The 25,307-nt window shown below is 46.1% G+C and overlaps 1 protein-coding gene across 3 annotated transcripts in view; it reads left to right on the top strand.

Moving 5' to 3' along the window:
- The window catches only part of SLC22A23 (solute carrier family 22 member 23), a 94,028-nt gene that overhangs the window by 65,979 nt on the left and 2,742 nt on the right, over window positions 1–25,307 (top strand). Inside the window, exons 4-10 of one of the 3 annotated variants that reach the window (XM_054381705.1) lie at window positions 1,540–1,708; window positions 2,216–2,343; window positions 16,734–16,836; window positions 18,562–18,794; window positions 20,874–20,906; window positions 22,323–22,329; window positions 22,806–22,946. In XM_054381705.1, coding sequence (XP_054237680.1) covers window positions 1,540–1,708; window positions 2,216–2,343; window positions 16,734–16,836; window positions 18,562–18,794; window positions 20,874–20,906; window positions 22,323–22,329; window positions 22,806–22,946 — 814 coding nt within the window. Of the gene's footprint in view, window positions 1–1,539; window positions 1,709–2,215; window positions 2,344–9,775; window positions 9,866–16,733; window positions 16,837–18,561; window positions 18,795–20,873; window positions 20,907–22,322; window positions 22,330–22,805; window positions 22,947–25,307 lie in introns of all 3 variants that reach the window. The other 2 variants (XM_054381703.1, XM_054381704.1) reach the window with 2 other exon arrangements.

The following is a 25,307-nucleotide window of genomic DNA, read 5'->3' as shown; positions in this document are numbered from 1 at the left end:
CACTCAAGGCCTTATCCAGCCTGGCTTTGAACATTTCCAGGGCTTGAGCCTCCACAACTTCTCGGGGAAACCTGTTCCAGTGCTTTACCACCCTCATGGGAAAGATCATGTCTGATCTAAACTGATCTTCTTACACTATGAAGCCTTTACCCCTTGTCCTGTCACTACATACCTTATAAAAAGTCTCTCTCCAGCTGTCCTGTAGCCCCCTTTCAAATACTGGAAGGCTGCTCTAAGGTCCCTTTGGAGCCTTACCATAGAATCAGAGTTGTTTCAGTTGGAAAAGACCTCTAAGATCATTGAGTCCAAGCATTGATCTAACACCACCATGGCCATTAAACCATGTCCTAAAGTGCCATGTCTACATACCTTCTCTTCTTCAGACTCTCTCAGCCTGTTGCTGTAGCAGTGGTGCTTCAGCCCTCAGATCATCTTCGTGGCCCTGATTTCTGAAGACTGAATCAAAAATGCCAGAATTCAGGGTTTGAAGAGACTTTTTATTTGCTGGACTCTCTTGTCACAAGACAGCTGAGACAACCAGAGATGGCAGTAAAAGGAAGGCTGGAGGACAGGAAAGGACAGATGGAAAGCTGGCTCATTTGAAAGTTGATCGAGACCAGCTATTGCGAAAACAAAGAGCAAACCCAGAAACAAACCACTCAGCAAAATGCAGCTTGAAATTGTCTGAGTCATGGCATATTAAACTGTGTGCAGGTGGCATCCCAAAGAAGGTGGCAGCTGCATCCTTGCTGGAAGCTGTGTTTTACTGCCTCCCAGCAAACCAATGGGAAAGGCACGTGGTGTCTCAGAGGGGTGTGAAAAATCTCGACCCAAAATCTTGGGATTGTGTACCCTACATTCCCTTTAAAAACCAAATACCTTAGAATGAGGTAAAATGCTTCTCTAGGCAGAGATTGCAGAAAAGCTGGTGATTAGGATGCAGCAGGTCTGCAGGAGGTGGGTGACGTTTGCACTACAGCCAGCTGTTAATGGGTTTCTCTCTAGATGTGAGGGTGTGCAAACCTGAAATAGAGGAGGAAACAAAGATAAATGTGATTGAGGGTGACTTTGTCCAAAGGTCTTGAAGGACATTAACTCCCCAATGGACACTGAGTCCCTGAAAGTTTCATAACGAAATCACAGAATCTTCCAGCATGGTGGAGTTTGGAAGGGACCTCTGGAGATCACCTAGTTGGACCCCCCTGCTAAAGCAGGGTCACCTGCAACAGGTTGCCCAGGATCACAATATCCAGGCGGGTTTGGAATCTCTCCAGAGAAGGAGACTCTACAACCTTTCTGGACAGGCTGGTCTTGTGCTCTGGCACCTTCACAGCAAAGAGGTTGTTCCTCATGTTGAGGTGCAACCTCCTGGGTTCCAGTTGCCCCTTGTTGTGTCTCTGGGCACCATTGGAAACCATCTGGCCCCATCCTCTTGACCCCCACCCTTTAGATGCTGATCAGCACTGAGAAGATGTCCTGCTTTGTGGATGACTTTCCTGGTGGGGGGGCTAACACCTTCACATTTGCTCTGTGTTGCAGGGATAGAGCTCTGTCCTCCTAGCCACCGGTTCATGATCACCATGGTGGCAAGCTTCATCGAGATGGCAGGGCAGTTCCTCATGCCAGGGCTGGCAGCACTCTGCAGGGACTGGCAGGTCCTCCAGGCAGTCATCATCTGTCCTTTCCTGCTGATGCTGTTTTACTGGGTGTAAGTATCTCTCTCTTCTGTTGGGTCAAAAAATTCTCTGTTCCATTATAGTCCTAAAAGGTAATTATTCTCTTTCCTCTCTCTCTCTTTACAAGGGAATCCAAACCACTTCTGTCAGCTGTTTTCCTTCTTTGTTCTCAGTTACCCCATGTTAACTGCACATCTCATTTGTTCCCTTCTGGCTGCAAATGTCTAGCAGCTCTATCAGAGTTGAATGAATGAATAGGATGGCTCTAATAGGTTATAAACTTTTAATATGTCCTGCTTCTACATGGTGGGATAGGTTCTGTATTGTTTGGGATTCGGTGTAAAAACAAAAAACCCAAACCAGTCATTCATGTGCAGGTTCTGAATCTGTTTTCCTTCTTACTTGTTTCGTAAGTGATTCCTCTGCTTGCTGAAGCTAATCACGTGGCTCATGGATAGTTAAACGAGCAGCTAAACGCCATCAGTTCTTCCTCTGATGGAAACTTGGAAGTGACCCTAACTTCTTTTCCATCTTCAAAGTGTTTTCCCAGAGTCCCTCCGGTGGCTGATGGCTACGCAACAGTTTGAGGCATCCAAGGAGCTGATCCTTCAGTTTACACACAAGAACAGGATGAGCACAGAAAGCGACATTAAAGGAGTGGTGCCCGGTGAGTAGGACAGACAGACTGACAACCCCATACCTCTCTGCTCTTCTCTGAAGGTTGCACATGGCATTGCTGCCCAGAATTAAATAAGCTATTTACTGCCTGTAAAAGCATCCCAGCCACCCATCCATCCATTCATTCATTCTTTCATTTCATTTTGCTTTTCTTGAAGAGCCATTCCAAACTCCGGTGCTGTGTTTCGAATTGCTTGGCCTGATGAACTGTCATGGTAATTATAGTCTCATCTTGCCATGCTGTGTGTCTTTAAAGACATCTTCTGAAGGTCCTTCTTCCCCCGTACTCTGCCCTAGTGAGGTCACATCTGGAGTACTGGGTCCAGTTCTGGACTCCCCAGTTCAAGAGAGACAGGAAACTACTGGAGAGAGCCCAGTGTAGACGACAAAGATGCTGAGGGGACTGGAGCATCTTTCTGAGGAGGAAAGGCCTGGGGCTGTTTAGCCTGGAGAAGACTGACACAGAGTCTTTTTAATGATTAGCAATATCTAGAGGATGAGAGTCAAGAAGGTGGACCAATCTCTTTCCAGCATGCCCAGCAATAGGACAAGGAGCAACAGAAACAAACTGGAACCCTGGAGGTTCCATCTGAACAGGAGAAAAAACTTCTTTGCTGTGAGGGTGCTGGAGCCCTGAAGCATGCTGCTCAGAAAGGTTGTAGAGTTTCCTTCTCTGGAGAGATTCCAAAACTGCCTGGACATTTTGATCCTGGGCAGCCTGCTCTCAGTGACTCTGCTTTAGCAGGGAGGTTTGACTAGGTAATTTCCAGAGAGGATCTTCCAACTCATGACATGCTGTGATTCTTTGTGATTTTACCATGGATACAGAGTGCACCTTCTGCCCTGTATGCCTCTTGAAACTGTGTTTAAGGGAAGCTGCTGGCCAAGATCCAGCCCAGCGCACAAGGTTTATTTTGTTGGTTTGAGGAAGCATGAAGTACTTGAACACCAGCTTCTAAAGTGCTAGCCCCATGGCAGACACAAACCACATCATGGTTTCTCTTGAAAGCTTTGCTCCAAGAGCCATTTTGCTTTCCTTTCCTGCATCATCTGAGTGACATTGCTCTCGGGATGGGGGGGTCCTGCAAGTTGTAAGGTGCAGTTTTTGGTTGAGGATCTAAATTATCAGTTCCTTAATCTGTTCATGCTTTTAGATAGAGCTGACTCCTTGTCACCAGCATGGTCACTGAAATAGCCATACTCCCATCTCACAGGGCATTTTGCAGAAGGGAATGTGTTTGTGTGTGGCTCTGATTACAATGGTGAAGAGTTTCTGGGTCTCTATCTAAACAATGTACCTGTTAGATCAGGTTCAGGCTCCCATTCTCCTTCTCACAGACCTGACCATGCCCGTAACCACCCATTTTATGCTGTCACTCACAATCTGTATCAGACCACCTACTAGTCAGAAAACAGGAAATGGGCTTGGGGGTGGGGAGAGGTTTCCACACTTTTTCATACTCTGCTCCGACCCTAGGAGCTCTGCCTATGGGTTGGGGTGATGCATCCTCTGCTTGGCTGAAGGTCTCTGGGGTAATGCTAGCACAGTCAGTGCTGAAGGCATCAGGCAGCACTGGAATAGATATCCCAGACAGAAGAAAATCCCTGTTAACATCAGTGCCTGAGGAAAGAAGCAAGTCTTCATCAGCAAGGGGTGGAAAGATTTGGGTCTGTGGTGTTTACACCCAGGTCACTGCTGTGATTTCTAGTGCAGATTGGTGATGATTAGCTTGTTTCCACACGAATTGCTTGTCTGGGGTTACAGTTCCTGTCTCTGCATTGCACACAATGTGGCTTTGCTTTGTAAACACCATTTTTTCTAGTAAGGTTCTGAAAAGCTCAGGAGTGTGTGGTGATGTCCACCCTCCTCAATTCTGTTTCTCACTTCTTCCCCAGACTAAATGACGGATCTTGGAGAAAAGTTATTTCTGTGGCAACAAAATATTTCATAATTGAACTTGGAGTTTCTGAACCACCTCTAAATTTGGCTTTTCTCAGGTTTCTAAATTTCAAGATTAAGTAATATCTGTTTCAGGAGAAAGAAAAAAAAATCAATTACCTGAGTTTCCCTTAAGGACCATGATAAAGATGCTGCAGCTGTGTGCTGGAGGGATTTATTTAACCATGTATAATGATATTGTCCATGGAGGGATGCTGAGTACCAAAATGGTGTTATGTCTATTATTCATGACTGATTACTTTTTCCATCAGTTTCTTGGTAGAGGGATAGTCCTGTTTAAGGAGGGACTCCCTTTTATCTGGAAAACAGAGAGTTACTACCTGTTCTCATGCCACAGATTCTCTGATGCCAATGCATTTAGGTACAGCACTGCCTTCTTGCCAGTGCTGGATTTCTTGGGGATGTTGTTTGGGGTTTTATTATTTCTCCCCTCACTTTTTCTCTAACTCTCTCTGTAGCCCCACACATTAAGGCTGTCCTGATCCAGCTCTGGAGGGATACTGCATTTCTGTAGGGAGGGTAAAAGAGGAGCACTATCAAAAGGACAAAGTGAACTGAACTCAAAACATTGGAAGGACCTTCTTACTCATTCTGGGTTGATGGTCTGAGTGTGGACAGGAGAAGAGTAGAAATCCCAGATAAAGAGTGTTATCAAACCACAGGCCATATGGGTCAGTGAGCAGGAGAAAGCATTTCTCTGTTTTTCGGTGTTCTACTCATGCCTCCAAAGCTGCTGGAGCAGAGGATGAATAAAAAGCTGGGAGAAAGCCTGCCAGCCATAGAGCCTGATAGAGAGATCCCCTATTTCCCTCTAACTCATTGTTGAGCCTCCTACCTGTGTGGAGGTTTTTGTTTGTGCTGTGTTTTATTCTTTGTTTTCCACCTGAAAGGGCTGGAAACTGCTTTGCTCTAGTTAGGGGCCTTTGTGTTGCTGTTTATTATTCCTCACTGGATTGTTGTAGCAGCCTCCTGTGATTTGATTACTCCCAGTACATTTAAATGATAAACTGCTCACTTGCTGTCCTTTCCAGCTGTAAACCCCACTGTAATTTTACTCATAGGTACCAGTCAAATTAGTGTAGCCTACATAACAGATTGTTACAGGAGCAACAGCAGTTTCGTAGGTACCCATTTTGGCAGCTCATACCACTTCCCTAATAAAAGAAGTAGCTTTCAGGGGGTGAAGTATTTCTGGGATGGAAGAAAATGCTTTCCAAAGCAGCTAACAGGCTTCTTTTCCTTCCTGAAGCACCACACCATTCCTGAAAAGCTGAAAGCTTTCACTGGTTATTTTGGCTATGCTGCCCATAGTGGAAAGTGCTACTAACCTTTTGTAGGGCCTGTTTGCTCCACAGGGAAGTTGAAATAAGCAAGAATTGTCTGCTGGTTTTGAATCAATCCATAGGGTGGGAGCGTTTTGCTAGTGCTCTTTCTGGAAGATGTCTCTAAAGAGGACAACAAAATGACTGGTCCAGTAGTTCAGCTGCAGCTGAGAGGTCCAGTAGCGTGGTGATAACCCACGTCTGGAAAAGGCTGGAACAGGTGTTTGACTGGCAATGCTCAGCTGGAAAGATGAGGCATGGCAAACAAATTAAAGTGAGACAAGGGATGTTGGTGGGAGTCCAGAGTGCTGTAAATTAACATTGGCCTGATCTCCTCAAGCAGCCTGTCCCAGAAGTGTCACACAGTGTCTGCTGTTGGTTGCAAAGACAGCTGCCCCTCGACAGCTCTAAGTGGCTTTATTTTTGAGTGATTGGTGCTCCTTGTGATTTTTGGCAGGAATAATAAGCCTCCATCAAGAGATTTTTTTGGGTGTATGCAGTCATATTTTCTTCTTTAATGCCTAAGAAATCTAAGTGTGCTAATTAGACCTGGTTAAATCATCTTAATGCTTTGAGTCTCAAAATGGTACCACTTGGCTCAACACTTTGCCCTCTTCTAGAAATAAAAGCTCCGATTCATCTTTGCATCAAGGGAATGATTTTTATTCAACTGAATCTTGAAATGTCATTTGTAAAGCAGGCTCGATGAATTTTGTTGACAAACATTTCCAAACATTATCTGAAAAAAGTCCACTTCAATCAGAAGCAAATGAAATATTTTCATAATATTAATTCAGTACAGGTTTTGCACTGCTAGTTCCTCCAAGAACTTTTCCATCTCTTCTGTGGAACAAAAACCAAACACATTTCAGCACAGCTGTAGGACAATTATCTTGGCTTCAGTGAAACAAATGCCAAGGGAGCATGGAGATCTGTTTGAAGAACGAGAGTAAAGAGTGTTTAAGCACATTTACAGGTGTGTTGTTTAGATAGTTTACATTATTTTGGTAACATATCTTCTGAAGAGCAGCTGAGGGAACTGGGATTGGTTAACTTGGAGAAAAGGAGGCTCAGGGGAGACCTTGCTCTCTACAACTCCCTGAAAGGAGTTTGGAGCCAAGCAGGGGTCAATCTCTTCTCCCAAGTAACAAAAGATAGGACAAGAGGAAACAGCCTCAAGAACAGTTTCTTCTCCAAAAAGGTGGTCAAGCCCTGGAACAGGCTGCCCAGGGCAGTGATGGATTCCCCATCCCTAGAGGGATTGAAAAGCCATGTAGATGTGGTGCTGAGGGACATTGTTTAGTGATGGCCTGGCAGTGCTGGGTTAACATTTTAACTCAGTTATATTAAAGGTCTCTTCAACCCAGAACTATTCCATGATTCTGTGATAGTCCTTCCTTTCTAAGCTCAGAGAAACAACATTGATGTTAATTACAGAAGTGGCCAGCAAAGATCAAGCATCCAAATAGATTTACAATCTTGAATGTGAAGGACGTGTTGTGGAGAAGAAGAAGGCCTCCAGTGATGACAAATAGTGTGTGTGCAGATGTGTGTGGATTGCATTTAGGGAAGCTGTGGAGTTCAGGGGCTTCCCTTTTAATGAAAAAAAAAAAAACAACAAAAAAAACCCTAAAACAAATAAACAAACCCCCCACAAACCACTACCATTCACCTTTCTTGCTGCCAAGCAACATGTTGCCATGACTTTTCTTTTCCCCATAAGCTAGTTTCACATTGCTGTATTATTTTTTTCCTAAGCCTGAGGCTTGGGTCTATGTGCTTGCTTTTTTGTTGTGTTTTTGGGGTTTTTTTGTTTGTTTGTTTTGTTTTAATTATTTTTCACTGGGTAAATAGCTACCACATACAAACCAAGTGTGTCCCTTTACTAGGTCCTGTTTCTTGGTTGTTTTATGGTACTTGACTTAAATATCCCATGGAAGTCCCAGGGGGAAGTCAGGTAAAGGTGAGAAATTAGAACAGTTCAAGGTGCTACTTGAAGGCAGCCTCCAAGTCTTACAAAGGAATAGTCCTTTGAAACTATTTGTCACAGAGATTTCCATCTTACACAAAACTAGCAAGTGGTTTCTGTTGCCCTCCTGTATGCTAAATCAGCTTTTGTGAGGGGCTGCATTTCTCCTGATGGTTTCCTGTTCTCCAGGAGCAGGAACCGATGCAATTCTTTCAGGGCTGAGAGAGTTGGGGTTGTTCAGCCCAGAGAAGGAAAGGGTCCGGGGAGACCTTATTGTGGCCTTTCAGTACTTAAAGGGGCTGGTAAGAAAGATAGGGACTCTCTAGCAGGGCCTGTTGTGACAGGGCAAGGGGTGATGGTTTTAAACTAAAATAGGGAGATTTAGACTTGGATACGAGGAAGAAATGTTTTACTTTGAGGGTGGTGAGACACTGGCCCAGATTGCCCAGAGAGGTAGTAGATGCCCCATCCCTGGAAGCATTCCAGGTCAGGTTGCCTGGGGCTCTGAGCAACCTGATATAAGTTGAAGATGTCCCTGCTGACTGCAGGTGGGTTGGACTAGATGGCGTTTTAGGTCCCTTCCACCCTAAACCAGTCTGTGATTCCGTGACATGCAGTATATGATATATAGCAAGTCACAAGAATAAAACTGATCAGTATAAGTCCTCTTCTGCTGGCTGGGTCTACCAGAATGGAAGAAGAGAGCCCACACATGCCCCGAATTTATCCCTGGGGAGGGTGGTAACAACCTCTGACAGCAGCAGAGTTTGGAGGGGAGAGAAGTGGAGCACTACTAAGGATGTGCCTTTTGATGCCACTGGAAAAAGCTAAATATCTTAGAACATTGGAAAGGGAAGAGGGTATCATCCTCTACTTAAGCTTGAGTGACTCTTTCTCGGTTGTTGAGTCTTCCACAGACTCTGGCTGGCCATACCTCAGCTGTTGCAGTTGCTTTGTGCCCAGCTCACACAGTGGCCATTTGTCCACGGTGTGACATTTCCTCTCAGCCAGATTTGCCCAGCAGGAATGGCAAGAGAAGGGCTGGCAGCATGCCCTGGTACTGCCATGGTCCCCTAGTCCATGGGCACTGAGAGAGAAGAGAATGGGTTAGTCTGGGTGTGGACATGAGGGGTGGAATAAGAGACTTTGGGAGCCAACTGGAAGTGGAGAGCAGTAAGAGGGAACCAGTGGACAGAGAAGAGAGGAATCAAGAGAGTGAAAAGAGTTATTGGAACAAAGAATGAAGATGGTTGGAGAGGACATAGAGGAGGGGAAACGTGTCAAGGGACTGGAGAGAATTAACAGCTGTAGAGAAAAAGCCCAGCTGGAGCATGGAGACTAAAGGGGCTGCTGTTATTTCATAGAATCATAGAATGGTTTAGGTTAGAAGGGACCTTTAAAGATCATCTAGTCCAACCCTCCCACAGTGAACAGGGACATCTTCAACTAGAGCAGGTTGCTCAGGACCCCGAACAACCTCACCTGAAATGGCTCTGGTGATGGGGCATCCACCACCTCTCTGGGCAACCAAGGCCAAGGTCTCACCACCCTCAGAGTAAAACATTTATTCCATCTAGTCTAAATCTCCCTCTTTTAGTTTAAAACCGTCACCTCTTGTCCTGTCACAACAAGCCCTGCTAAAAAGTCTGCCCCTATCTTTCTTACCGGCCCCTTTAAGTACTGAAAGGCAACAAGAAGGTCTTCCTGGAGCCTTCTCTCTGCAGACTGAACAATCCCAACTCTCTCAGTCTGTCCTTACAACAGAGGTGTTCCACTCTCAGATTATTTGCTTCCAAGGACAGTCTGTCTTAGAACTCTTTCTGTTGTGAAATCCCCTCCTCCAATGTGTCCTTCACCTCTCTATTGCTGCCCAACTCACCAGCTCTGCCTGCAAGGTTTCCTCCAAAGCTCTAGCAGTAAATAGCAGCAATGCACATGTTAAGTATCTGAGACCTTCTCATGGCCCAGATACAGCTTCATACAATGACGTTTGAGGTGTTCTTTGTGTTGGGTTGGGGTTTTTTAATGTTAGAGGAATGCAAACATTGACAAGTCATGCTCTGGAATTGAAAGAAGTCAGGTTGCCTGGGCAACCCTTGCTTGGCCTCCTGGCATGAAGGCATGATGATACAGCCTTTAATAACATGATTGTGACCTATTTTTTCCACAGGGCATAGAATGGACGAATCAGTGCATAGGATGGACGATGCTGTGGGAATGAAGCTGTTGTCTGTTCCTCATTTGTTGCAGAATTTGGAAGGTGTGTAGTGAATGAGGCAGAGGGTTGGAAAAGGAAAGAGGACAGTCCTGTGGAAATGAAGCTGAACGCCTCCTGAAAAGCTGTACTCATTGCCTGTGTCTGCCAGGGATGCTCTTGTACAATGATGGAAATTCCCCTGGAATCAGGCTCTTTCAGTGCTGTCACTAATCATGGTTTCTTCAGAGTCTGCCTCTAGCATGTAATTTTGGGGCTTGATTTGTAGAAACCTGAGACCATTTATTTTAGCACCTACAAGGAGTGTTGCTGCAGGATATTCCTCATTCTGGGCACAGTTCCTCTGTATTTTATCACTGTGCCTACAAAACAGGAAAAATCTTTGTCATTATTAAGAAGGTGGTGAAGATAATTTCATTGGTACCAATGAAGCACATGAATATAATGGCACCACTGTAGGCATGTCTTTGAGGAAACCTGTGATTGGGTACTCACTGGAAGGTTGGGTGATAAGGTTGAGGGGCAGATACTGAATCAGAAAGGTAGAGGCATAGTTAATAGCTGCCCATTTGCTGGCTGCAGTGAGAGTTGCAGCGGCAGAGGAATCACCTGTGTGATCATCTAATGAAGAGCTGTATCGTAATGCCTATGAGCAATTGAAGATTGGGATGGCAACTTTATGTCTGGCTTTTCCTCTCTTTTTTTGAATGTACTTAGAAATACAGGATTGAGCCAAATTATTGCAATCAGTCCTTTGCCATTAGAGTCAGTGAGTTATGCAATTGCTCTAATGGATTGAACTTCACTTTAAATTATGGTAGTATTTTTGTCCCCTGCTTTGCTTGGAGGCCGTTCCAGGCTCCAAATTGCTGTTGTACTGGAATCTGCTTTAGCATTCAATCCAAATATAGGTCTTCATCTTTTTTCCTTCCCTTTTGAGCCTGTGACTATGTATTAAGTATCTTTCACTTTCCTCATGTTATGTGAGCAGGCAGCAGCCCCATTCCTTTGCTGAGGTGAAGCTTTCCTTTATCTCCTCTCCTTTTATCAATCAGCTTGTCAGAGCTTTAATTTCTTCAATATTGATGATCACAACTGTAAAGGAGCACCATTATTTCATTGTCTGGATTGCAAATATCTCATAGACACAGTAAGCTGATGCTTTGTAGTCACTTCTGTTCAAGTAGCGTGCAACCAAGTTATTTGCTTAAAGCTTGTCTTCCAGCAGAAACATTTCCTGTTAGTCCTTAGTATCCAAGCTTATAGTCTGCATTTTTTACTTGCTTTTGCCAGACAAAGTGGATCTCAAGCTCAGCCAATTCCCTCTGATGCCCCATTTCAATGACAGTGCCTCACTTTGTCACTAGCAGACTTTGTTGGCACTTTCCTAAGGTTTGTGCTAGCTCCCTGGTGAAATTATTAAACAAGATTCTTAATTTTTTTTTAATAGTATGGTGAGATATCCACCACTAACCTCTTGACATCCCCTTAGGATTTCTACTTTTCTGTCCCTGACTGCTGTCTGCTTTACCCACCTCATAGTTTCTGTATGTGACTTGATAGCCTTCAACTTCCTTTTACCACAAGGCTTTTCAAAAATGCCATAGGTCAGGTTGCTGGGCATTCATGATTTAAATAAATAAGCACAAAGGTTGTTCATGGGACAGATTCTGGAAGGTAGAAAAAACCCCATGTATCAGGAACTCAATATGGCTGGATCAGGTTGATGCAGCTCTTTGTTTTGGACTGATCTACCTCCTGCCACAGAGCTGTCGTGCTCTGGGGATTGATTGACCCTTTGTGTTGGGCTTCCGTTGCTCTTTTCCTGTTCCAGGAGCAACTGACAGTGTCATTTTGCAGCCAGAAAAATCCAGCACAAGCCCATCACCACAGGGATGCTTGTCATTTTGGACGTCCTGTCTTGGCGGCTGGATTTGAGTTTTGTCTATTAAGTCTTTGCCAAGCAGTGCAGAGAGGGGTGGCTTCATGTGAAGGCTTGAAAGGCACGTTCTGGTTTTGAAAACTCTGCTCCTGGAATGCAGAGGATCCCATGAGAATTCAGCAGTGTTGGGAGCTGGAAGCTGGTGGGGTTCCCCTCCCCATGAGGCTGTGAAAGTCTCCCAATGAATAGTTTTAATTTCCACTGAGATATAAAGGGTTCGCTTATTGACTTCCTACCAAATCCCTGGAGCGTGTGTGGGCTCCAGAGTATGGGAAAACTCACAATGGGTCTCTGAGTAAATGGATAAAAATGTGGGGTTTTATTTTCCACATTCACCCTTCTGGTAAATCAGTCAGAACTGAAATGTTTCATGCTAATTCCTTCTGCACTGATGACTTCAGTGCAAAATCAAAGAGTAAGTTGGGGGAAGGGGAGTTTTCCTGGCAGTGTTCCAGTAATTGAGAGAGCAGCAGTTTGCTTCCATGGGGTTTTAATAGGCATTGGTTTGACTTCTCTTTGAAGAGCTTAAGGTTGACATATGAAGTCCAGAGAGCCCAAGAGCTGCCACTTTCCTGATGCCTGTCACAGTCAGAGCAGGCTACCTCTAAAGAGAGCAGGCCACTTGCATGAGAGACAGGCTGGTGATGGTTTGCAAGTCACATCTTATTTCTTGCTATCTGAATAAGATTTTCAGTATTGTAAGTGATTGATTTAGCTGTAGGATGGGATTTTGGGGAAATATCTTAGTGTTATATATAGAAACAAAGCAGGGAGAAAGGTGTCAGAAAGATTGATGGTGTCGGGAACTTGGAGGAGTCATTGTCTGGTAGAGGTGGCTTAGGTTGGGAGCACATCATAAGAAGATAGAGAAGTAAAGAGCTGGTAGAGCCAAAAGGCTTTCAGTAAAGACTTAGGTGCTGTTTGTATTCCGTGGTGAAAGGTTTGAGGCCAGATTCTTTTCTTTTTCCCCTCTCTTTTTCCTTTCCTTTTCTCTCTTTTTTTTATTTTTGTTTTTTTTTTGGTGGTTGTTTGACTTGGAGTTTTTTGTTTGTTTGATTGATTGATTGATTTGTTTTCTTTCCCCTCTCTTTTCTTTCCCACTCTCTCTCCTCCTGTCCCACTCTCTCTTCTTTTCTTACTTGTAATGCAGCTAATTCTGGAATCCTTTTGGGGCAGTTTTCCTATAACAATGCTCTGCGTGCATGGAGCATATTCCCATCAGGGCAGAAACAAGAGCCCACTGAATGGACACTGCTGCATGAGGCAGGGCAGAGGAGGAGTGAGATCCCCCTTGTATGTGCTCTTTACTGCAGCTGAGGCAGAGAGGACATCATCCATATAACCCACTGACCATGTAAGGACTTGAAGACAGAACAGTGAAAAGCGCTAAGCAGAATTATTTTGCAAGGATTGACCTAATCATTATTGAATAGTCTAAGAACAAATCACAGAATGCCAGGTGGGTGTTGGAGGGTGCCTCTGAGGATCATCTAGTCCAATCCCCTGGCTAAAGCAGGGTCACACACAGCAGGCTGCCCAGGATCACAATGTCCAGGTTTGGAATCTCTCCAGAAAAGACTGCATGACCTCTTTGAGCAGCCTGCTTCAGGGCTTCTGCACCCTCATAGCAAAGAAATTATTCCTCCTGTTCAGTTGGAACCTCTTGGCTTACACTTTGTCCCTGTCGCCCCTTGTCTTGTCACTGGGCACCACTGTCTTGGCTGTCCTCTTGCCCTCCACCCTTTAGATATTGATCAGCACTGAGAAGATTGCCTTTTGGTATGAACCCTGGTGTCCACACGAAATCTGTGCAGCATGTGTTGGTTGGGTGGTGATTTTCAGTGTTGCCCTTCAGATGAAGTAGTGAAGAGTCATCAACAGCTTTTCAAACCCTTGTGCTGCTTCTAGTGCTCACTTTGAATTTTTCACTGTAGAAGGTTTGGCATGGGCTCAATTATCATAGAATCATTAAGGTTGGAAAACACCTTTAAGATCATAAAGTATAACCATCAACCCAACACTGCCATGCCTACTAAACCATGTCCCAGAGTGCCATTTCCTCTCATCCTAATGCTTGTTACTAGGCAGAAGAGACTGACCCCTACCTGGCTCCAACCTCCCTTCAGGGAGTTGTAGAGAGCAAGAAGGTCTCCCTTGAGTCTCCTCCAGACTTGAACAACCCTGGAATTACAGTATTATCAAACTGCTTAGATTGTTCCTGAATTATTTTATCCCCATTTCCTCCTTTCCAAAATCTTTTTGACCTTGCTCTTTGAGATCAGGGACCATCTCTTTTTATGACTTTTTTTTTTTTTTTTTTTTGATAGAGCCCCAATCTGTTGCTGAGCTTGCTGAGTGCTCCTGGAGCACAAATCGTAATATGACAAATTTCCTCTTTTGCTTCACCTCTGGTTTTATGCTTCCAGGAGCTTCATGCCATCCAGAAATTGGCATTATCAGGGAGTAAGAAAAAATGCACAGCAATATTCTGCTCCAGTGTGATCATTGATGTAAAATATGCTTTGCTGCTTTTCTCAGAAGCGATCCCTGCTGTTACTCTAGGTAGAGGACCAGGAGTAACCTGTGATCAGCGAATAGCTCAACTATTTGCATATAAATAGTGTTCCTTTGATTTATTATTTTTATGATACAATTGTCAAACAACAGCAGACAAATGTCTTTTGCTTTGTTTGTAAATGCAGGTGATTTATTTCATTCCTCCCTCACACAACACCACCACCACCACCACCCCCCTCCTCCCCAGCCTGTTGGGACATGCTTTTATTTTCCCATCTTGCATGTCTTAAAGAGCTTGTTATTCAGTGGAGGGAAGCAGGGGTCAGGGCAGGCCAGCATGGACAGCTGAGGACACCCAGGCTGATTCTGTATGCAGGAAGAGAGCTCAGGCATGGCTTGCAATGGGACCATGCTGCTGCTTTCCAGCCCAGCCAGCCTCAAAAGCAGTGACACAAATTTTTAAAAACCTGTCCAGTCTGTACTCCTGGAGTGCATCATCACTGTGATACCTCTTTAGAGCTATAGCTTCTGCCATTTTTACCAGACTATGTCCTTTCAGCTTTCTCACTGGTCCAGCATTTTGGAAACTGGTTTTCTTGGCGTTCTTCAAGCCCTAACCTGATAGTCTTTGGGAAGTAAGAATCATAGAATCATAGAATCAAGAAGGCTGGAAGAGACCTCAAAGATCATCGAGTCCAACCTGTCACCCTACACCTCATGCCTATCTAAACCATGGCACCAAGTGCCACGTCCAGTCCCCTCTTGAACACCTCCAGGGACGGTGACTCCACCACCTCCCTGGGCAGCCCATTCCAATGGCCAACCACTCTCTCTGTGAAGAACTTTCTCCTCACCTCCAGCCTAAACCTCCCCTGGCGCAGCTTGAGACTGTGTCCTCTTGTTCTGCTGCTGGTTGCCTGGGAGAAGAGACCAACCCCCACCTGGCTACAACCTCCCTTCAGGCAGTTGTAGACAGCAATGAGGTCACCCCTGAGCCTCCTCTTCTCCAGGCTAAACAGTCCCAGCTCCCTCAGCCTCTCCTCATAGGGCTTGTGCTCAAGGCCTCTCCCCAGCCTCGTTGCCCTTCTCTGGACATGCTCCAGCAATTCAACATCTTTCCTAAACTGAGGGGCCCAGAACTGGACACAGTACTCAAGGTGTGGCCTAACCAGTGCTGTGTACAGGGGTACAATGACCTCCCTGCTCCTGCTGGCCACACTATTCCTGATGCAGGCCAGGATGCCATTGGCTGTCTTGGCCACCTGGGCACACTGCTGGCTCATGTTCAGGCGCCTGTCAACCAGTACCCCCAGGTCCCTTTCTGCCTGGCTGCTCTCCAGCCACTCTGACCCCAGCCTGTAGCTCTGCATGGGGTTGTTGTGGCCAAAGTGCAGCACCTGGCACTTGGATTTGTTGAATGCCAACATGTTGGACTCTGCCCATCTGTCCAGCCTGTCAAGGTCCCTCTGCAGAGCCCTTCTACCTTCTAACAGATCAACAGCTGCTCCCAGCTTGGTGTCATCTGCAAATTTACTGATGATGGACTCAATCCCCTCATCCAGATCATCGATAAAGATATTGAACAGGACGGGGCCCAGCACTGATCCCTGGGGGACACCACTAGTGACAGGCTGCCAGCTGGATGTGGCACCATTCACCACCACTCTCTGGGCTCGGCCCTCCGCCCAGTTCCTAACCCAACGCCAACAAGAAGTTCCATTTGGTTTTGTTCACACGGAACAATAATGTAGAATGCGATATCTGTAAGGTTTTGCTAGAGAAATGAAAGAAAAGTGACCTTGTAGCTGCCCAGTGCTTTAAGGATATGGTGAGATGAGCTCTGAAGCATAAAGACATCACATCTGATGATGCCCAAGGGCTTTTCTTTCACATAATCTCAGAATAGTGGAGGTTGGAAGAACTCTCTGGAGATCATCTAGTCCAACCCCACTGCTAAAGCAGGGTCACCCAGAGCAGGTTGCCCAGGATCTCAGTGTCCAGGTGGGTTTGGAATCTCTCCAGAGAAGGAGATTCTGCAACCTCTCTGGGCAGCCTGCTCCAGGGCACCAGCACCCTCACAGCAAAAATCTGCTTCCTTCTGTTCAGATGGAGCCTCCTGGGTTCCAGTTTGTACCTGTTGATCCTTGTCCTGTTGCTGGGCAACACTGAAAATGGTCTGGTCTCATCCTCTTGGCCTCTGCCCTTTAGCTATTGATCAGCATTGAGAAGATGTCCTCTCAGTCTGCTCTTCTCCAGGCTAACCAGGTGGACTTTAGGCAGGTTGTTTAGTGGTTTTACTACTGCTGCTATTGAAAGCAGTGGTGCTGTGCTCTCTAGAACATCCTTCAGAATATTCCTTCAGTAGTTCACAAGCAAAGCTTCTCCACCTCATTCTCCCCAGTGGAAGAATAATTTTGGTTTGGGGTTGTTTGTTTGTTGTTGGGTTTTTTTCAGAGCTGGAAAAGGAGATCGCAAGAAGACCGAAGAAAGTTTGCATTGTCAAGGTGGTGGGAACCAGGAACCTATGGAAAAACATTGTCGTGTTGTGTGTGAACTCGTAAGTCCCATCGCTTTCTGCTGGAATACTTGAATGGTTAACTGGAAGCAGTTGTAGGAAGTAGTGGTGGAGCTCCTCTGTTTCTCTGTCTGGGACCCTTCACTAGTGTTGCTGATTACCCAGGAGAAACACCAGCTGTTGCTGCAGGCAATGATTTTTGTGCTAGCAAACATGAAGGAACTTGGCCATTTCAGGTAGCAGCACCATGTGTCTTGTTGGACATCACCAGTGCTCTCACGGGGCCATGTGCATGCAGACATCTGCTGCTGGCACCCTGGGTGGGATTTTTGGAATAATTAATGCCACAGGAGCACAAGTTGGAGGCATTTACATCTAATTTGGATGTGTGGCAGAAGAAGGGGCCACCTGTCAGTTGTTATGGGTTGAGAGTGGATGCCTTTTAAGAACCCTAGAGTTCCTTCAAGGTCCTCCAGAGGGACTAGATGGGTCCAGGAACTTGTAGCTTGTTATCACGTCCCATAATTCTGCGATCTCTATACCGACTGGCTGCAGAGTGAGTTTCTCCCCTTTTTCCTCCCACTCTGCTCCCGGGAGGATGTGCAGAGCTTTACCTTGGGTTTGGCGTGAGGGAGTGGGGCCTGGTTCGGCCTTGGCAATGCTGCCAGTTGGGGTCTGGAGTGGCCCAGCTTGTCCTGCAGCTGGAAAGCTGAATCTGTAGCTGCATCACTCGGACTGGGGGGGCAGGGAGACATGGTGGGCAGGGGGCGTCTGAGGCCTGGGTGTTTGTCCTGGTTTGGAGGAAGGTGGTGGGAAGCCTTGGCCTAGGGAGGTTTTTTGGAAAACTGTGGTCAAGGTAGACTGTGAAGCTTTGTGTATTTTATATCTTTGTACTGTAGTACGTGGTTATGAATAATATTTTTGTTTTAAACTTCCAATTCTTTCCCATTCTGTGTGTTTTCTTTAATTCCTTTGAGAAGGGTTAAAGAGCTCTGTCTCGCTCCTTAAACCAAGACATCAATAAGGATAAACCTTCTCCTGACCTTGCTGACCTTGCTAGGCGGCTTCTGATCACTGCTTATTTTTACAGCAGCACCCAGAAGTCTGAGCTGAGTCTTTTTACACCAGGTTTTGTATTTACAGAGTCACAGAATGGAGGGGGTTGGAAGGGCCCTCTGGAGGTTATCTAGTCCAACTCCCCCTGCTAAATCAGTCACCCACAGTGGGTCGCCAAGTTTTGTGTCCAGGCAGGTTTAGAGTCTTTTCAGAGAAGGACACTCCACAGCTGGCATTCCTGTAGCAGAAGGAATTCTTCCTGCATTGATGTGTTCCTACATTGAAGAGAAGACTGAGAGGGGATCTGATCAATGTCTATAAATATCTGAGGGGTGGGTGTCAGGAGGAGGGGGCCAGGCTCTTTTTGGTGGTACACAGTGATAGGACAAGGAACAATGGATTCAAACTAGAACATAGAAGATTTCACCTCAAGGTGAGGAGAAACTTCTTTACAGTGAGGGTGACAGAGCACCGGAACAGGCTGCCGGGAGGGGGTTGTAGAGCCTCCTTCTCTGGAGACTTTCAAAATCCACCTGGATGCATTCCTGTGCAGACTACCCTAAGTGATCCTGCTCTGGCAGGGGGGTTGGACCAGGTGATCTCTTGAGGTCCCTTCCAACCTCTGATATACTGTGATACTGTGAATTGCACTGCAGTGTGTGACCATCTTCTCACCAATCGCCTCCTCTTGCCCTCTCCTCTTTCTCCCAGGCTGACTGGTTACGGCATACACCACTGCTTTGCCAAGAGCATGATGGGGCACGAGGCGAAGATGGCGATTACCCACAACTTCTATGCTGACTACTACACCATGGCTGGGATTGCGCTGGCCTCCTGCCTGGCCATGTGCCCGGTGGTCGGCTTTCTAGGAAGGAGAGGAGGACTCCTGCTTTTCATGATCCTCACAGCCCTGGCATCGCTTCTGCAACTCGGCCTTCTCAACTGTAAGTTGGAGATGAGATTTTACAGGGCCACAAATGTGGTGTGCACATAAGGAGCCAAGAAATGTGAGCATTTCCTTTGCCTTGCTCAGGTTTGTGGCTTGCCTTATACCTGCTTAGTTTAAGAAGCTGTATTCATTTGAAGAATTCCTCAAACACTCGTTGTCTTGGGTTCGTTATCAAAAGGCATAGTATTCTGGATGAGCCCCCGTGGTGAAGCTTGTTGAGCTTTGGGTCTGTCACTTAAACAAAAAACACTTTTAATTTATTTCAGTGAAACACCCTCTGGGAAAACACTGGTAGGGGTTGGGAAGGGAACACTTTCCCATTTGAGACTGCTTCATGAGTAGCCTCTAAACAAGCAAAAGTTAGTAGGTGGATGTTCTCCAGCTGCTCAGAGCATCTTGTGCATATGAGTAATATAGAGATAGCAGCTGAGAGGCCCTGCTTTTAATGTGGGGGGGTGTGTGTAGTCCATGTAAATTTGCACACACAACTTCATGAGGTAATACAACTTTTTAAATGCATTGTTTCTGCCAGAAGCAGAGAGTGTCCCACCTCATCCTTTGCATGTGCTTACCTGTCTCTGGCCCTTTTGAGCTGCTTAAATTTAAAACTGATATATAAATTTTCATTTATAAAATAATTTTATTCCCCTGACTTTATTTTCTATTAGTTGAGGAAGCTGAGCATGATGCCTCAGAGATGTGTTGAAGCAGACAGACGGTGAGGTGTGGTTGGCTGCTCTTACAGTTGCAAAGCATTAGACCTCTGTCTCAAGAAACCTAACCCCAAGGAAGGAGGAAAAGGGTTGAGATGTGTCTTGGACAAACTGGCTGTGAGATGTATACCAGAACACTGCTTGTTGCCGCTTTCCATTTCTAAGTTTAGAAATAATTAAGGGCTTTAATGAGAGAGTTTTTTGTGTTGAGGCTGGAAGGATTCCACATTTCCACATGCTGGAGGTAGCCCTAAGCCAGCAAGAGTTGTCCAGATTTACATACCATGTCTCCTGAAAGTGTTTACCAAGTTAACCTCCAGTGAACACAGTTTGTAGGAGTGTAGGAGAGAAACAGGGAACCTTTTTCATCATATGGAGGGCACTCCAAAATCCTAAAGGCATGGGCTCTAGGTGCTTGCTGCTGAGTTGGCACCTTGGCTTCTCTCAACGTTGTGTGCGCCTCAGCCTTTCCCACTCTGCCTTCACTACTCCTTTTATGAGAAGAGGAGGAAAAGAGAGTCTTGAAATTTGGAGCAGTTTGTCTTCTCCATCTTTAAACCATGCTCCCTTTCTTCTTCAGAAGGGGTGGACAGTATTTGGAGAGAAGCAGTGATCATGCTCAACATGAAATCTGTTACAGCCTCCTGTGTGTTTTAGCTTAGCATCATTGGGATATATTTGGCAAACAAAACCAGGATTTGAGAAGGAAAGTGAAAGGATTCTCCATCAGCAGCAAATCCACAGCAGACCTTGAGACTTGCTCTTTCTGGCCTTTCCTCTGGACCATGAGATGTCACCTGGGAGGTGACCAGCATAGCTGTGCCCAGCTGCCCTTCCCCTTGCTAGATCCCTGTACAGTTAGCACACATGATAGCTGGTGGTTGGCATGACACGTGGACCCCCAGCCCAGGCTTTTGGGGAAGACTTTGTTGGTGGCTGAACTTCTGCTCTCTAACTAAAGCCTCTGTTGGGCTTTTCCTCAGGGCTTCCGCATGAAGGCAGTTTCTCTTCTCCCCCTTTGTTAACAACAAAGAGGCCTTTGTATTAGTCCCAGTGGTAACTCTGGGGCTCCTAAAAACACTGTGCTGCTGCATTTGTTATCACTGTCTCATTAGCATGCTGTCCTCCAGCTGAAAGGGGCTTTGGAAATAATGGTGTGTCCTATCTGGTGGCCATGGGAAGATGTGCTAGTCATGGCCTGGGGAAGGAGAACTGTATGAGGGGGTGAGGGTGGTACATGGGATTTGCTGGTTTTGTTTTCTTTTCCTTTAAATAAATATGTATGTAACAATATGCTCTTGTTTTCTCTCCCTTCCTCTCTGATTTTTATCTTACCCAAACTTCTGTGGTCTGGGATCCAGTGATCGGAAAATACAGTCAACTTCCAGACTCAGGTATGGTGGTTTATGGACACTCAGGTATGACTGTTTATGGACAAGTCTGCATCATGCAGGAAGCACTTCCCTGGGAGCAAGGGGATCTGGGAGCCAAAGCTCCCCAGAGCAGGGTTGCTGGTGCATAGGGGTGCATGGTGAAGTCTCAGTCCTATACAGTGCCTTGGGACCCCACTTATAGCCAGACCTGCTTGGTTAGATGCTATCTCTCACTGTAGCATCCCCTCCACATAGTCTTGACTCACTCCTGCATATCAGGAGAAGGGTACAGAAGTCCCCCAGGGTTTATTTTTAGATATGAGACAAGAATTTTTCAGAAAGTCCCCGTTTCAGAAGCAACATTCCCAGTTTGGTCTTCTCCAGAAAGATCTGAGATGTTGAAGTCCTTTCTGATGAGGGAACTTGGGCACCTTAACAAATACTTCCCTGGGTACCTTATCCCAGCCTGAAGTTCTGTGGCAGCAATGCAGTGACAGGCTGCAGGGGAACAAAAGCTGGCAGAGAGCCCTTCTGCCTTGGATTTAACAGACCTATCCTTGCCCAGCTCTTCCAAGGTCTCTTCTGCCAAGCAATCACAACACTCTGTAGAGTCAGTGGTGCAGCTGAGGCTCAGAGCCCATAGTTTGCAAGCATGGCTCATGTCCTTATCTGCTGGCAGCATCTGGCCTAAGCAGCCTGTAGCACACTTTTGAAGCGGTAACCTAAGAGCTGCTGAATTCCTTTTGCTCTCCTGAGAGCTCTCATCTTCAGTGAGAACAAAAACTAGCATTACTTTGCATTGGATCCAACCCAGAGAGTGCACCTGCTTGGGACTGAATGAGCAGCCCTTTCTCCAGGCAGGTCTTAGGACTTGGCTGAAGGAAGGTGGGAGGTATTGGTTGCAAACCTCCACTCCCTTTGCCCAGTTGGTCCCATTAGTCATGATGTGTTCCCCTCACAGTTTGTGTGAACGATGTGGCCTCTTCGCTGGCAAGGATGGATTACATGGGTTTGCACAACCCTGGATCAGACATCCCAGAGGAGACAGTTGTGCCAGGAGAGGTTTAGGCTGGACAAGAGGAACACCTTCTTCTCTAAAGAGTTGTCAAGCCTTGAAACAGGCTGCCCAGTGCAGTGGTGGAGTCCCTGTCCCTGGAGGGGTTTAAAAGCTCTGTAGATGTGCTGCTGACGGACATGGTCTAGTGGTGCCCTGGTACCAGTGCTGGGTTTAACTGTTGGGCCTGCCCACAGAATGGGCAAGTGGGTATCAAGTGAGGGGTGTGTTGTCATCGTGGCCAGAAGACAATTTTGTTTAGCTTTGCCGGGGTGTCTCCCTGCACTGTTTGCTCCCAGAAACCTTGCTCCCATCCAGTCATGGAACGATTGAGCAAACAAGGTGACTTAGGAGAGTGTTTCACTGTTCTTGACATTACCTAGAGCTGGGGTTTACAGCAGACTTTGCAGACAGATCTGGTGCAGAGGCTCACCCTGGAGTTGGCAATGATTGTATTCCTTTCCCCTCTTGGCTCTTGAACCCCTCCAGTGCCTAAACCACCACCAAGCTGTGCCAGATGCTGGGCAGCTTAATAAATGCTGTCTGCCTTCACTTGTCTGTCAGATATGGGAGGGAAGTGGCTGGTGCCTAGAAGACTGCCCAAAGGTGTATTTTTTGGGTGGGGGGTTACCTTTTTGTGGTGCCTGGGCATAAATCATTCTGAGACAGCTACCATTTTGGGCATATTATAATTTTGTTCATGCATGCTTCTGTCCTGGGTGCTTGAGGAGTAGGTTTTATAAATGCCAGCTTTAAATTAGTAGTGCAAATGACTCAGGTACTTGTCTAGGGAGAGCAAGTAACACTAAATCTACTTTCTTGTTTTCTTTCTTGGGAGGCTTGGCCTCATTTTCACTTCTTATGAGCACCCTTGTCTTGGCAGGTATGAGTGACAGCGTCAAAGACAAATTCTCTACCGCCTTTTCCATCGTGGGGATGTTTTCATCGCATGCCGTCGGAAGCCTCAGCGTGTTCTTCTGTGCTGAAATCACACCCACAGTGATCAGGTGAGACGTTGGACCTCTCCCCTTCAAAGGATGGGGACAAAATTACCCTCATCTAATTGGTAACAGATTGTGTCACTTAATGCCTTGCACGGGAGGGGAAATCCCTCATGTTTGGAGACCTCACAGCAATTTTTGGGTCACTCTGTAATGTCTCTGCAGTTGGTCTCCTTAAGTAAATGCCTGTCCAGAGATAGAGAGGCTTTGTTTCCAAGGGCTCCACCTTGTGTCACATCACAGAATCATACATTCACAAAATCACAAAATCATTTTGGTTGGAAGAGACCTTACAGATCATCAGGTCCAGCTGTTAACCCAGTGCAGCCAGATCACCACTAAACCATGTTCCTCAGCACCACAACTACACAGCTTTTCAATTCCTCTAGTGATGGGGACTCCACCTCTGCCCTGAGCAGTGTGTTCCAGGGCTTGACATCCCTTTGGGGAAGAAATTGTTTCTCATGTTCAACCTGAACCTCCTCTGGTGCATCTTGAGGCCGTTTCTTCTTGTCCTATCACTTGCTACTTTGGAGAAGAGGCTGACCCCCACCTCAATCCAACGTCCTTTCAGGGTATTGCAGAGAGCCAGAGGGTCTCCCTTCAGTCTCCTTTCTCCCAGCTGAACAACCCCAGTTTCCTCAGCCAATCCTCACAAACACTGTTCTCCAGACCCTTCATCAGCACCTCAATGGTCATCTTGTAGTGAGAAGTCCAAAACTGAGCCCAGTATTCCAGGTGTGATTTCACCAGTGCTGAGTACAGGGGGACAAGTAGGTGCATGCAATCATCAGGCAGGTTAATCAGGCCAGCTCCGGCGTGCTTCAGTAGAAAGGACATGTTGCAATGTCAAGTGTTAAATGCTTTTGGTGCACATAAGTGCTCTGCAAGTCTGCCTTTATTGCAGATCAAGTCATCAGGTCTATCTTAACAGAGGCTCAGTGTTTTTCTGAAGAGCAGCACTTTCATCCTGATCAGTAGTAGGATTCAGGCAGATGATCTTCATTGGAGAGCTTCTCATAAAATGTCTTAGTATAAATCAGGAGGATTTACTCCATTTTAGGTATTCTCTGTTATCTTCCACAGCACAAAGGTTGTGCTTTTGTATGCTGGGTTATGCACTCCACAGTGCCACAGCAATTGGGGAGACCACCCAGTCTCCACTGAAATTTCCCAGGATGTCGTTAAGGGTGAGAGAAAGAGAGGCATGAGGGAAGAGGATACTTCATTTCTTTTTTTTTTTCCCTCCTCCAAATTAGGTCTTTTTCAGTAACTTTGCAGAAGAATCATAGCAAAACTACCATCTGAGCAGCTAGAGTCCCTTTGATCCATGGCCTTGTCTCCCAAGCTCTGTGGCTTTGTGGATGTATTTTACAGATAATGTTATTTCTGCAGGGAAAGGCAGCATCAGTAGTGAGAAGATTATAGAGCAGCCCCCCACACAACATGATGTCAGTCAGTCTGGTGGTTTTATGCCTCTTTAATTTTCTCTTTTGTCTGTGTTTGAAAACCACATAGATAAGGGATTGGCCACGTCACCCAGAAGAGAGAAGTATCTTAAGGGGGCCTACAAGAAAGCTGGTGAGGGACTTTTTAGGATGTCTGGTAGTGATAGGATTAAGGAGAATGGATCCACGCTAGAGGAGGGTCGGTTCAGACTGGATGTTAGGAGAAGTTCTTCACTGTGAGGGTGGTGAGATACTGGAGCAGGTTGCCCAGGGAGGCGGTGGAACCCCCATCCCTTAAAGTTCTTAAGGCCAGGCTGGATGGGGCTCTGAGCAACCTGATCTAGTGTGAGGTGTCCCTGCCCATGGCAGGGGGATTGGAACTGGGTGATCCTTGAGGACCCTTCCAACCCTGACAATTCTGTGATTCTGTTGTTCTGAGCAGGGTCAGATGCACGCAGCATAAACTCACCAAGCTCTTTTTCCTGAATCACTTATGTCACTCCAGGGAAAGGGACAAAATCCTGACCAGGAGCTGAAGTTCTGATTCCTTGACCCTGGGTGACACCAAGTGACTGACAATAGCTGAATGTGCTGCACAGTTCCTGTTAATTAGTAGGATTGATGACACCCAGCAGTGCTTTGTACTCCTACCACCACGAAACTCTCTATAGGATGCCCTCAGGGATGTAATTAGGAGGTGGAGCTCAGGATCATATGTTCCTCTCAGGCAGAGGTGTCTTGTGTTTCTGTATTGGTTTTAGTGGGCTGGGAGTGAAAGGGATTTATGGGATTTGGAGTCTATCCTATAGCTTCTAAGGTTTCTTGTACTGGGTTTTTCTTGCCTTTTCCTTGCTTCCATGCAGAGGTGCTGCCTTTTTGGCTTGGATTGCTTGTGCATGCAGTTTGTGCTTTGTTCTTC

The sequence above is a fragment of the Indicator indicator genome, chromosome 6 (assembly GCF_027791375.1).
Source record: "Indicator indicator isolate 239-I01 chromosome 6, UM_Iind_1.1, whole genome shotgun sequence".
Lineage (NCBI taxonomy): Eukaryota > Metazoa > Chordata > Aves > Piciformes > Indicatoridae > Indicator > Indicator indicator.
The sequence above is the reverse complement of the archived record's forward strand: the minus strand, read 5'-3'. Positions and strand labels throughout refer to the sequence as shown.